This window comes from Heterocephalus glaber, unplaced genomic scaffold (assembly GCF_053883595.1).
Source record: "Heterocephalus glaber isolate CG9 unplaced genomic scaffold, H.glaber_assembly_v1.0 deba00001140, whole genome shotgun sequence".
Classification (NCBI taxonomy): Eukaryota; Metazoa; Chordata; class Mammalia; order Rodentia; family Bathyergidae; genus Heterocephalus; species Heterocephalus glaber.
In genome coordinates this window covers 971,820-986,254 of record NW_028258200.1, presented here as the reverse complement: position 1 = coordinate 986,254, position 14,435 = coordinate 971,820, and the positions used below count along the sequence as shown (strand labels likewise).

Below are 14,435 nucleotides of genomic sequence, written 5' to 3'. Positions count from 1 at the left end.
TTTAAAATGCATATCTAGCCATCCAGAAGATAAGTAGACTCAACAGGGATAAGAAATAAGTTCCCTCTTCTCTGCCCTTAATGAGGCTAATCATTTCATTCAATCAATAGATCATTCATTCATTTTTCAGCTGGCCCAGAGGTCCGCAACATCACTGCTTATATCTTTTAGTAATACATGCTGTACTTCCTCTTACTAACAATTTTAGTGTTAACTGTCATGTGGAGAAAAAGAAAAAAAAAACAAGTTTTGTCCAATTATGTTTCTGTCACCACATATTAAAACATATTCAAAGGGGGCCAGGGATTTAGCTCAGTAGTTCCTCTGCCTGCCTCAAGCGCAAGGTCCCAAGTACGATCCCCAGCACAAAAAAAAAAAAAAAAATTCAAACGTTTTGGGTTAAGGTAGAAATGAGGAAATACAACAGAAAACAGAAAACCATTCCCAGAGTGTGTCATTTAGTTAATGGTGTCCTAGAACATGGACAGCATCCAACTGCTCCCTAAAGTTCCTCAGGTATGCACAGGAAACAGTAAAGCAGACTTTCACACACAGCACATGTTATTTTATCTGAGGCTTACTTACTTCATTCAAGATAGACAAAAGGAAGTCACTTTATCAAATAAATATCCTAAAAAATGGAAAATATCCAAATTTTAAATTGCTACAGATGATGACTCAGTGAGTGGGCAGTTACAGAAACTCAGAGCTGAAGCTAGAAAAAGCTAATGTTTTCATAAAGATCACTAAAAAGCTGTTCTGGGGGGATGGTCTTTTGAATCATGTTTTTGCTTAACTTTCCTTATAGGCATTATAAAGTGCTGCATACCTCTCAGAAGGAGATGGGAGTCTCATCATTATAGAAACAGAAAGCCATTGTTATTTGAGGCATTTTCCGATTACTAGAACATTTTATTTATTCATTTATTTTTGGTACTGGGGATCGAACTCGGGACCTTGCGCCCACCAGGCAGGCAGTGGAATCACTGAGCTAAATCCCCGGCCCAGGACTACATTTGAATAAATTGCTATTTTGCCTCCAATGAGTTTGTATTGGTCTCTCAAACACTGCTGATTTTTACATTGATAAGACTGGGTATAATGAAAACAGTCAAGTCTATCTCCCAATACCCCCCCCAAAAAAAATTTTCACTGTTTACTCTAACTGGAGGTATTTCAGTTCTAAACATCTTTTCAAGTAAGTTAAATATATTTATTTATACACAAGATCTGATGAGTGAGATATTTATGGTAAATAAAAATACAACTATGGGGCTGGGGATTTAGCCCAGTGGTTCCAGTGCCTGCCTTGCAAGCGCAAGGTCCCAAGTTCGATCCCTGGTACCAAAAAAAAAAACACAAATACAACTATGATAGGCAATCCTATTGATTGAGTGTATGGGAAAATTATTATCAAACAGTTCTTATATTCCAGTAAAGAATTTTTTAAAGTCAGGGTCTTCTTATAGTAGTCCAGCTTGGCCTTGAACTTGCTATGTAGCCTAGATGGGCCTACAGGTCATGATCCTCCTGCCTCAGCTTTTTAAATGCTGGGATTATAAGCAGGTGCGACCATGCCCAGCATCCACTAAAGGATTTAAATAAGAATAGTACAAACTAAGCATACTAAACATAACAATAACTTTCACTGGTAGCACTTTTAGTTAAGAAGTTCTTTTATACATATTCATCTTTTGAATTCAGTATTTATGTGGTATCAAAATATCCTATACCAGTAATGGTGAACCTTTTAGAGACTGAGTGCCCAAACTGCAACCCAAAACCTACTTGTTTATTACAAAGTGCCAACATTGCAATTAAACCTGAATTCTGAGCTTTTAGTTTAGAAAAAACAATGGCTGCTAGGGCAACCTTGATCACACACCTACAGAGAGCTCTGCCAGCCTAATGTGGCACACACGCCATAGGTTCACCAACACTGCCTCTATACTAAATCCTAAGGACATAAAGATGAATAAGACATATTTCTTTAGTTTTCATTCATGTCATCTGATAATCAAAACCACAGAAAGACAGGATTACCTCATCTAGCTTGTGCATGCCTCTCACAGTGTGACTAGCTTACTATACTAGTTATAACTGGTTTATAAACTGTATCCCTACTATATGTAGTATGGTATAAATTAGATATTTTGAAATGTATGCATGTGTACACACACACACATGACTGGTGGAAAAAGGTACCAAATTATTACCACTCATTATATCTGGATGGTAGGACAGATTTTCTCCTTTTAACTTATTCTGTAGTTTTCTACAATAAAAATTAAAATTTAGCTTTTTCCTATCATAAATGCCATTAATGTTTGAAAGATACGTATGTGGTATAATACATAATGTCAAACTATACTCCATGTCTGCAGCTAAAAGGCAAAGACAGAATTATAGGAAAGTCATTGTGTATAGCAGGGCTCAGTTTCCTAGTCAAAAAGTAAATCTATAAAAACTCACACCACATAGTCTCATAGAAGATGAGAGAGGATTAGCATTCACTCATTTGTAAAGGCCTGTATATAGCTGCCTTTTACAAAAGAATACAAAACATATCCTTTCCCAGATGACAAAATTTTTTGCTAGACATTTAGAATGTAAAACTGACAAAAGAACTGCAAGTTGCATTTAAAAATTGTTTAAATTTCATTTGCATATTTTCAATAAAAATACATGTGAAATTAAAGAACTCAAAAGTCCATCCCCTTCAATTAGAAACTACTGTGTCTCTAGATTATTTCTATGCCACTAATGGTGTGGTGTATATATTCACAGATACTACTATTCCACAGGCTACATTTTTATGGAAATGGGGCATATCAGAAACAATTTAAATGTGGTCTTACACTGTATAGAAGAAAAAGGTTTATCAAACTATTCTCTCCCTCTCCCCCTCCCCCTCCCCTGCTCCCTCTCCCTCCCTCTCTCCCTCTGTCCCCTCTTAGAGTACACTAATTCCCTCACAGAATCTAGAAATCAATAAAAGCTCTTACAACTTTAGGACCAGTAGTTGAAATAAGATCTGGCAGTTTACTTGAAATATTAAGTTGTGAGGTGTATTGGCATTGTGGATGCAGCCAGCCTCCAAAAGGCAAATGATGAAAATCATGAATAATGCTGTAAAAAATAATTTTTCAAGCCCAGGAAAGAAGCGGCACTAGGAAAATATTTTCTACCGCTTCTCTCACACCTTAAATCTTCTTTCATACATTCCCACAATTACACCTTCTGCATATCCAAATAAAATCCAAAAATACTTCTGCACGCCTGTGAAGAAACAGTTTTTCATCTTCTGAAATATTTAATTCATCATCCCAAATTATTTAAGAATTGTATCATGGCATCTTCCTTTGTAATAAGTAACCAAATCTATTTTGAAAATTAAGACGGGAGCCCTAATTTTAAGCAATAAAAAGTATTCCTGTTAATCTAATGTGAAGTACACATACTTGAGCACTACAAACTTCCATTTATTTTTAAGTGTAATATTTCTACTATACTTTACATTACATGACATAGAACGCATGGTTCTATGCTTTAGGCATCTTTTTAACCACTTGTCAAATACTAGCTCATTAAAAACCCTCTGACATAGGTATTATAGTTATCCCCATTACAGATGAGAAAACTGAGGCACAAAGAAAGACAGAAATTTCCCCAACGCTGTATGTAACAGCTTGAAAACTGCAGAGATAAGATTCAACCCCAGGCAGTCTGGATCCAGAATCCATGCTCTTACCCACAATGTTATGCTTACTCTCAGAAAGTGGTATGCTCCTGAAAGCCCATATCTAAGCATTTAATAAAAAAATCTGCTACACAAGAAAAAAAATGCAGAGAACAAAAAGTAGAAAGCTCATTATTCATAGTCCCAATACATCATTATATATTTCCAATACATCATTGTGTATTTCCTAGCAGTTTTTTCTTTCTGTTGTTCAGAAAGGGGTTCCTTTTCCTTTAATTAACTCAGTATATATGATTTTTTGAGAAAATGAAAAACTTTAATTTTAAGATAACTAGTCTCAACATTTTTAGAATAACATTTTAAATTAATTAAACACATGTCCAAAATTTACATATATTTATGTTTACAATATATATTCTGATTTTACCTCAGAATTTCATATAGTAGGTATGAGTATTATTCCCATTTTATAAATGATAATTAAGAAGCATAATTAAGAAACTAACTTAAGACCATACAGCTAGTTTAGCTGAGCCTGGATTCAAATACAGGCAGTATTTGACTCCTAAAACTACAATTCTTGATTGCTCCTGGAGGGCAGGTTTATGAGCCACTGGAAAGACAGTACTCATGCTTTCAGAATAGTATTGTTTGCCTTAGCTTCAGATGATGATGTTACCATACACATTTATTTTATTTTGCCTTTACTTTGACTTACACAACTAAAGTTATTAGAATCTTACGTTTTCTTGAGGGAGCTAAAATCAATCTTGCCTTATTTTATAAGGGTCAAGTTATCTTATGTGATTCTTTCATTCAACAAACACTTCCGTTATCTACTATGTGCTGGGAACCATGCTAATCAGACATAATCTTTGCACTAACACAAAGGTTTATTCCCTTCAGCATATACATATGCTCAGGTTTCTCACAACTAATAAATTCAATACCCTGGGACATAAAAATGGACAATAGCCTTGCCAACCATTCAGTGGCAGAGCTGAGAACGGAATCCTGTGATTTTCTGCCCCCATTATACATAGTAGATAAACCCTTTCTCTTTCTTATGGTTCCAAAACAGTGACTGGCACCTAAATCATTACTAGACAGGTACCATTTGCCTGCCCCATGCTATACCACCTCTTATCAGCTGGCAATGAAAGCTCACCCATTTTTGGTACAAAGAAATTGAAATAGAAATGTTTAAAACCTCAATTTACTAAGCTACGTATTTGAATTACTTCTAAAATTCTAAAATAATATTTTGGATTTAACTTTAATAACCAAATGATAAGTATGAATGTCTATGATCATCTTTAAAAGAAGTAGGGGGAGCACATTCACACAAGTTGGTAAGGCCACATCTGCTTGATTTTATGTGGAAACATCTGATTACATTCTGGCTTCAGTTGAATTCTATTGACTGTGAAAAGGTAGCAGAGAGTCAACATTTAAAAAGCACAGCAGAAACATTCTTGACCAGGTCACTGTGTGGCTTCATTGATAGCCATTAACTACCGGCACAATTATCAACCCAACACTTTATAATGAAAGGGGAATAAGAAAAGAAGCAACCTAAGAAACCAAGGTCAACATACAGAGGAACTTCTGCTGGTTGAATTACTAGTTGTGTTAGTTGTGTTACTAGTTGTGTTACTTACTAGTTGTGTTAATTACTTTTCTCTCATTGCTGAGACAAAATACCCAACACCCAAAGTTAAAGGAGGAAAGGTTTATTTAGCTTACAATTCAATTCGTAGAGGTTTCAGCCCATAATTAGCTAGCCCCAAGGCAAGGTGGCAGAGCGGAAATAATTCATGGTGGCAGAAGACAGCAAAAGCAACACAGGGCCTTAACATCTTTCTGTCCCAGTTATCTTATTCAGACTGCTTAGGGAAGGTAGCGCTCATGCCCTTAATCGTAGTGCCCTCGGGCCTAACTCCACTATGAATAAATCACACACTCTAGATTCAACCACCTCCAAAATAGCGTATGACCACATGAGGCTTTGCGGGGGGGACATCTAGACACTAGTGTGTGTGTGTGTGTGTGTGTGTGTGTGTGTGTGTGTGTGAGAAACCTTACCACATTTCTTGACTGACACAGGCTTACATCAGTGTTTAAATGTAGCTGGTGATGTTGGAGCTCATCATTTATTGTTTGTTTTTTCTAAGTTCTCTAACAAGCTTCACTAGTACTTTAATATCTATACCATTATCTGGTATTATCTGGTATTTTCCTTCTACTGCTACCCTCTTTTTAAGCCTGTGATTTGTATCATCCTAGAATGCAAATTTATGGAGGAAGAGAGCAATGCTAACTTCATGGGCTGGTATCTGTAATAAGTACTGAGTTCAGTATTTACTAATGATGGCTTTGAACTCCACCCTGTAACTACACACAGCCCTTATCATCATGCAGAACTACTCATCATGTCATCTCTGACTAGAATGACCCATGGTCAATCCTTGAACCTCTTCTCTTCCCTAGCTATGTTCATCCTATGTGATCTTTTCTGTGCTGACAACTCCCAAATATATCCAGCCTGGACCATTTTCCTCTGAACTCTAGATTCAGGTGTTCAACTGCTGACATGACATTCCTATTAACATGTCTATTAACTATCTCGAAGACATAACCAGACTGGAACGGAACTCCTGAACTCTTCCCAGAAACCTGTTCTGCTCTATCCTGAACCATCTTCAACTCTATCCTTAGTTGCTTAAAAACCTCAGTCATTCCTGATTCCTACGATTTCACACTGAATCCATCAGTAAATCTATTTGAATCAAAATATACCTAATTATACTCAGAGATATCAGTATGAATGCCTATTTTTACACACAGAAATAGATGTGCAGTGCACAGGGGTGTGTGTGTGCATGTGCATGTGTTATCCCCCTTTCTCTGTCCACTGAGAAAGGCTCCGAGCATTCAGATCTTGGCTTCAAAATACCATTCTCCAACTACAAGAACCAGAACAACCTTGAGGAAATGACTGATTCTAGGGCTGGGGCAGGAAAAACAAGCCCAAAGCACCCAGTAGTCCCAGAGAGTAAAAAAGTGTGAATGTATATACACAAAAGATAGGAGCATATTAAGAGGGCACAGAAGCCAACCCAAAAGAGCTCCCAATGGCCAAAGCCAGAATAATTTGAGCAACAAAGTAAGTAGGAATAGTATTAAATAATAACCCTAATAATACAATCAACCCATGAATTTGGATGCATACATTTGAGTCATTTAGATAAATTTGTCATTTAGATAAATGGCAAACCTTCCTCACAGAAGAATTCCAACTAATAAAGAACAATGAGAAAAATTAAAAATTACTTTTTAAACACCATAACAATAATTACTGCAAACAAGATCTACTGATGAATGCTAAAATTACTGGTCAGAAACAGGATGCTGGCAAAGTCTCAAAGTTTCTCTCCCAAAATATTTACCAACTACTGTGTTAGTTTTAATATATATCCATGAATTCTTTGTTCCTCCTCCCTCCAGGAAATGGAGTTTAATTACCTTCCCCTTGAGTGTAGGCTGGACTTAGTATCTTGCTTCTCGCAACCAGGGTATAGAATACAGTAACTTTACAGTGGAGAAACCTAGCAGAAACCACTTTAAGCAAAATGATCACCAGTTATTTGCTATCATGTGCCTCCTGTATGATGTGAGAAGGGTACTTCAACTCTATGGCACTCTTCAGAATTACACAATCCCAATCTACTCATGAAAGAGCATCAGATAAACCTAACTGAACAACTACAAAATACCTGACCAAAATACAAGAGAAGACCAAGAAACTCACACATTAAAAGAGATGAAGGAGACATGACAAGCAAAATAATGAAGCATCATACCAAGGTTAATTTCTTAGCTTGATAAATGCACTTTATTTGTAAGATGGTAACAAAAGAAGAAGCTGGGTGAAAGGTATATGACAGTAGTTTGTATCAGGAGCAATTCTGTTCCAAAAATCTGGAAATATTTCTGATTGTCACAGCTGGGGACATGGTACTGGTATCTAGTGGATAGAAGCCTGAATGCTGCTTAATTCCTATAATACACAGGACAACCTCCACAACAAAGGATTAGCCAGACCAAAATGTCAATAGCACTGAGGCTGAGAAACACTGATGTAAAGGAACTCTATGTAAGACCTGTCCAACTCTCCTGTCAATCTAAAACAATTTCAAAATACAAGTTAAAAATATATCCAGATCCAGTCACCTCTCACCAATTTGCTAGTCCGAGACACAACCTCTCAACTAGGTTTTTAAAGACAGCATCTTACTTCATCTTCTTGCTTCTACTCTTTACCTCCTTAGACTACTTTCAGTACTATAGCCAAAAGCACAGATCCATGCATGTCACTACTCTGCCCAAAACTCTGTCATGGTTCCCTTCTCACAATGGCCTACAGGCTCTGGGATCTGGACCCATTATCTCCCTGACCTTACCTTGCTCTACACTTCAGTTCACTCCAGTTCGAGCACCCTGGGCTCCTAGAATTATGGGGATGCAGCACGCACCCTTCTGCTTCAGGACCTGTGTGAAATGTGCCTTCCATTTAGTACACCCCTTACCCTCCTTCAAGTATTTGCTCTCACCAAATCCTTCCCAGACACTGCTTTTCAAAATGCACACACTCCTTGGCATTCTTGCTTTACTTTTCTCTACAGCACTATCACTTCCTAATATACTACAATAACACATTTTTGTCTGTTTAGTTCACTACTATAACCTCTGCATCTACAACACCTAGCACATACTTGATGCTCAACATTTGTTGTATTAACAAACCTCTAAAATCCTAAATTAAATATCTTGGTGTCTTTCTGCTTCACACTGACCTTTCACACCCCCATTTCCTCCCAACCAGATCCAGGTTTTCTGTTCTTGATCCGGCCTAGAATTCATAGTTCTTCATTATAATCCCAATCTTCAGTGTCATTAATTTCCTCAACCAACTGTCCATTGAGTGTCTCTACCAAACAGAATAGGCAAAGCAGTGGATAACAACCTGGGCTCCAAAGTTGAACCAAGGCTTGAACATCAGCTGTTCATGTTAAAAACCAGGAGGGTAACAGTAATGTAGTAATACTTGTGAATATTAAATAACTTCATTGGCTATATTGAGACTAATCACTGTTGGAGAAAAACATACAAATTAGTAACCATTACAAATCCAAAGTCTACAACCTCAAGCAGTTCCTCAATACTTTGTCAGTTTCCTAGTCATGTATCAGTCTGCTTCTCCCCAAACACCCTAGTAAACTACTGTATTATAAACTCACATACTCTTTTTTAGGAACCTCCATTCTGCCACCTTACCTTCACTGTTCAGTGATCAAAAATGAAGAACACATGTCAACTTCTCTTTCAGACCCTTGTCAGTTTCAAACTTATTTACACTGCCATCCATCTTTACTTCCTTCTTTTCCAATCACTGCTGACACCACCTCCCGATCAAGGCCAATTTCTTTATCTAGGCCATGCAACCCTCCCCTCCTCCTGCCTCCAAATCTCTCTTTCCCTCTCTCTCCCTCCCTCCCTCCCTCTCTCTCTTCAATTTCTCCTCTCTATTGGTTATTTCTAGTCCCATAAGCAGGCCCAACACCCTTTTAATTAAAAAAAGTCAAAGTTCTCTAAATATCTAGCATCTTTCCCTTTCTATACATTCTCTTTCAGAGCTCTTTGTTAAAAACACTGTATTACTCTCAATTAGCTACCCTTCTAGACACAATTTAGCTACAATTCACTTTTCAACCCCAACACATTACAATGTAGCTAACTTCTCTAGCTGAAATTGCAGTTAAGACATCTTAATTACCACATCCCAGAGGCATTATTCAGTCCTTATAGTACTTGTCCTTTTCAAGGCTGGATACATTGTTGACCACTCCTAGTCCTTGAAATATTCCCTACTTCCTCAGCTCCCCTAACAAATCCTTCAGAGTTTCCTTTTTCCTTTTTGGTCTGTCTGGCACAGATGGTTAGCTTTTCCCCAGCTGTGGGCCCCTTCTCCTTAGCAGCTCACAACACAAATACAGGAATCAGCTGGGCATGGTGGTGCACATCTGTAATCCCAGCATTCAGGAGGATGAGGCAGGAAGATCGCCATAAGTTCGAGGCCAGCCTGGGCTACACAGCAAGTTCAAGGACAGCCTGGGCTACATAGCAAGACCCTGTCTCAAGAGAAGTAAAATAAGAATCATCCTAAATCTCCAATCCTTCTCAATTCTGTAATTTGATTATTCTATCTTAATACTTCCTAAATCTCTCATACAACCATTTCCCTCCTCTATATCCCTCATCATTTCTCACCAATAGCTTCCTAAGTGGTCTCGCTTCTAGCTTTGCTCCTAATTTAGCATTCACTTACCTGCAAATAAGTCTGAAATCAAAGCATGACCCTCTTTTCCACTAAAGCATTCAGAATGAACCAAAAACTCCTAAACTTGGTTCACAATCTGTGATTTATTACTTCATTTGCCGTTATTCTAAAGCTGTGTGTCCACGTGTGACTATAGAATGTGAATGGAGTTATTCCAAACAGAAATGTGCTATGATTCTGAAGATGCAGTATGAAAAAACGAATGTCAAGTGTCTCAGTATTGCAGTGTCATACTACCTGCATGAAGAAATTGTAATATTTTACATATATTGGGTAAAACTATATATAAAAATTTCATTCATTACTTTAAAAAATATGGTTTACTAAAAACATTTAAATTACAAGGAGACTTACATTTGTGGCATTTCAATATGACAGCACTAGTATAATATGTCCTTTCTCTCTGTCTGAACCTAATTAACTCATTTATTATTCAAGAGAAGCTCAGGTAACCCTGTAAGAGTCTAGAACAGCCTCAGTGCCAAGAACCCAAGTCTGAGTCAACTATCTCTCCTCTGTGCTTCCATTCCTAGGAACCTGTGCACACACCTGTCATAAATCACACCATACTGTAATTGGTGGTTATCAGCTATCTCCTCAAGCTATCCTTGAAAAAAGAACTATCATTTTGCACATTCTTGGTCCCACCACCACACCTAGCATTTAAAAGGCACACAAACATTTCTTGGACAAATGTGAACTACCTAGTCCTAGCTGAAAACTTAGAAGGAAAGAACCTAAACTTTACCAGGAACTCTAGGAATAAAAGGACTAGGTGGGTAGGGTGGAGAATAGGAATCATAATAAAGAGATCAACAAATTAGAAAATAAAGCTCATCACACACACACACAGACACACCTGACACAGTGAGAATAGGGATTTGCCACAGTGATGTAAAGCCTTGAACTCATGGCTGGCATGCCGGGGCCATGATTTGGTTCCTAAATTGTTTAAACAACACATTCAACAACAATAACAACAAAAAAAGAGAAAGAGAGAGTATAATTTGGCAGATTTTAACACAAGCAGCTACAGCCCAGCACCTGTTCCATTTAAACAGCACATCACTGCTGTTAAAAACAACAAATCTCTCTCGTGAAGCCAATGTTAATCTCATGATGCTTCACCATGGAGCAATTTAGAAGAGTTATTGTATGAAATATGCCAAAATATGAGTTTATGGCTGATGCTTATTTGGCAAATATGGCTGGTACTGCTAGATGTCAAAAAGCATGTATACAAATAAGCAAATAAAAGTTTTTAAGCTCACAGCCTTAAATATTTACATTACCATAAATGTACAAAGATAAATGTTTATATGAGTACACATATTATGCATTTCAGGAACACATTTTTTAATGTGATTGTCAGGAAACAGTTATGAAGTGGCATTATTTCTTTATGGGCCTCAAGACAGACATTTAAAAATGAATTCTGACAGAATGTTAATGGGGTAAGAACATTATTACAGAAGTTTCTCTGCACTACCACTGAGCAAAATGAATTGTCACAGTATCTCAACAGTTCAAAGCAATCTTATCTTTTCCTTTCACCAAAACACTTTTCTTCCAACTCTGGAATCCAGTCAAACATCAATGTCAGCCCTTAAACAAGGGGGAAAGGGAGGCCACACATGAAAAAACTTTCAAGAAAATTCTGACATTTTCCCCCACATAATATAGTCATGTTAGTCCCTAAAGACACGATACAATTATTTTCCTCTTCCCCTCTGTGAAAGGGATGTCTTTTTTTTCACATAGTTTGTGAGTTGGTCATTAGCCATAACTCAGTAGCAGTGGTATGAATTCTGCTTCCTTATGTTAATTTAATCTCTACACTGAGGCTATGCGCTCCCATCTTCGAAGCTAAGAAAATGTACCGCACCTGCCATTATAGTTTACTAAATGAGCCACCAAAGAGAAGGGCCAGGCGTTTCGGGAAGTAATTAGGATAGTCAGTGAATTGAGCCATCCAGAAACGCTCTGAGATTACAGAAGGAGCCATCATTAAGTGAGAATTCAAGATTGTGCACGTAAAGTTTTACCCCTGTGGATAATTCTTTTTTTTTTTTTTTCATTTTCCCACTGCAGGGAGCGATGTGGGCTCTCAGACTACACACATTACTACAACACTTCATTTATTAGGGAAAAAAGACGCTGTGGCTGGGATTTAAAAACAAAAACAAAAAAAACAAAAACAAAAAAAACCAGCAGGTAGGCCCCAAAACAGAATCCTCAAAGCAATTTCAATTCAGGTGAAAAGCTGCTCACGTATCAACTATCCAATGACCTAAAAAGTCTTTTATAGAAGTCTCTAAGTGTTTAATTCAATGTATAATCTCTCCACATTCAACAGAGGCACAAGAAAAACGTATTCGGTTTTCTATAGTAAGGCCAATAAGGATGAAATCATAGTTTTCCTCTAACTCATCACCATCAACGCCAGCCTTCCAATAACTCCATTCCACAGCTCTGATTCCTAAACTTGGATCTTAGAAAAACAACGGATTGCAAGAGTAGCATGGGATGGGGGAGCTCGTCTTTCCTGTCGCTGTCAGCAGTCTTTTGAGGAGCCGGAGGAGGAAAAGAAATTAGGCTTCCCGACGAAGGACGCAGACGGCGGGGAAGCGGGGTGGACGCGCTCCTCTCCCAAGAAGAAAAGTTGCAAGGACGGATGCGTGGAAGGGCAAGGGGAGGAAACAGAACCGCACTACTTAATCCCAAGCACCCAGCCAGCACACAGCCAGCCTGCACAGTGGGGGCTCCGTCCCGACGCCGCCAGCGGGACTGCGCGGATACCCCGTGCTCGGGAACGGGGAGACCGAGTAGCCCCGGCAGCAACGAGAAGCCCTCCTGCCCCAGCCTCCCACGCCCGCTCCAGGACTCACGCTCCCCGCACCGCCCAGTCGCGCCTGGGCGTCCCCGCCGCGGGTCCCAACTTTGCCTCCTGTGGGGGGCGCCGCGCGCCGGAGCCGGGCGGGAGGGACCCGGGGGGACGCGAGGAGGCAGGCGAAGGCACGCGAGGGGCGGCCTCCGTTACCTGAGGGGCGCGCTCGCCGCCGCGGGGACCACCATTGCCGCGCGTCCGCGTTCTTCCTGCTGGTCGTGGCCGCGCCGCGGAGCGACTGACACTGACTAACAACAAGTAAGTACTGTAACTCTCGCCGCCGCCTCGTCCGCTGCGCGCTCCCGCCCGCCGCCTGTCCGTCGCCCGCCTGGCCCACCAGCCTGCGCGCTCTGCCCACCCCGCGCACCACCCCTCCGCGCGCCCTCGCCCGCCTCTTGAGGCGCGAGCACGCGCTCGCACCGCCCTCTCCCAGCGCTCCCCTCAGCTTCGGGGGCGGACTCGCTGTGAGACCACGCCTTCCCGCATTCCAACAGGCGGAAGAAGAGACCTACAGGGCGCCTGATTGGCTGGGAGGCGGGCCCAAAGAGGAGGGGCAGGGCGATCAAGACCTTAGGCCCTCGTGAGGGGAAAATTTGGTTATATTAAACACCAAAGGAAAAGAAGTTGTGGCCCATTTGAATATCGGGTCTCCTTATGGCAGCCGAGTATAGAATAGGTGCTTTCAAAGACTCCAGTAGAGTATTTAGTATTTATCAAGTTAAATCCTATTCTGCAGGCCTTAGCTATAGAACAGAAAACTACATCTCCTAGGAGGCTCCGCGAATGTCCGTCATCACGTAGTACTCCGCCGTACCGGGACAAAATAATCCCTTCATTTTTCTGAAAGTATTGGGAATAATGTTTCACTTTTCTCCTCACCGGAGCCACTTTAAGTGTTACGGAGATAAGAGAAGTTACCCGTCTGGAGTTGCTAAGCTATTTGGGTAAGGAAAAAGAAAGGATGTCAGAATAAAGTGCTGCGGAGGGATTCCTCAGGCGCTGTGAGATGTTGAGTGCGACGACTGGCGGCGACTGAGAGGGGCTGAGGGGACTGTGCTCTGTCCAGGGCCTCGCATTAGGTCCCGGCCTCGGGTGGCCCTGTTGTCTGCAGGTCAGTAGACTGTGCGGGCTTGGGGGGGGGCACCATCGAGGTGTCCTTCGCCCTCTGAATGAAGATCACCCCTCTTTTGCTGTTGTTACTGGTTTGTCTCTGATAGAGGCCGACTGAATGGGGGCGCCTCACTTCCGGTTGGGGGAGGGGAGGATGACTCCTGGAGGAGGGGGAACAGAACTCACTTCCTGTGGGGCAGGTTAGTGGTTTGGGGGTGTCCAGCCCACTTCCCGTGCTGGGGAGGGCCTGAAAAGGTGGTGCTGGGTTCCCTCGCCGTAGAAGGCATCGCCTAGCTTGGGAATGGTTTCGTGTTAGAAGTGAAGTTGTTCCACCAAGC

At 40.4% G+C, this 14,435-nt stretch overlaps 2 protein-coding genes across 11 annotated transcripts in view; one reads left to right on the top strand and one right to left on the bottom strand.

The window, feature by feature from the left end:
* Window positions 1-13,399, bottom strand: part of Peak1 (pseudopodium enriched atypical kinase 1) — a 301,634-nt gene extending 288,235 nt beyond the window's left edge. For 4 of the 7 annotated variants that reach the window (XM_087210267.1, XM_087210268.1, XM_021250057.2 and 1 more), the window contains exon 1: window positions 13,141-13,399. The gene's annotated coding sequence lies outside the window, so the exon portion shown is untranslated. The remainder of the gene's footprint in view (window positions 1-13,140) is intronic. The other 3 variants (XM_021250059.2, XM_021250058.2, XM_087210272.1) reach the window with 1 other exon arrangement.
* Window positions 13,400-13,528: 129 nt separating this feature from the next.
* Hmg20a (high mobility group 20A) overlaps window positions 13,529-14,435 on the top strand; it is an 82,206-nt gene continuing 81,299 nt past the window's right edge. Inside the window, exon 1 of one of the 4 annotated variants that reach the window (XM_004872062.4) lies at window positions 13,529-14,098. Coding sequence is in view for 2 of the 4 variants with exons in the window: in XM_021250067.2 (XP_021105726.1) it covers window positions 13,846-13,931 (86 nt within the window). In the remaining 2 variants the exon portion in view is untranslated. The remainder of the gene's footprint in view (window positions 14,099-14,435) is intronic. The other 3 variants (XM_021250067.2, XM_021250066.2, XM_087210266.1) reach the window with 3 other exon arrangements.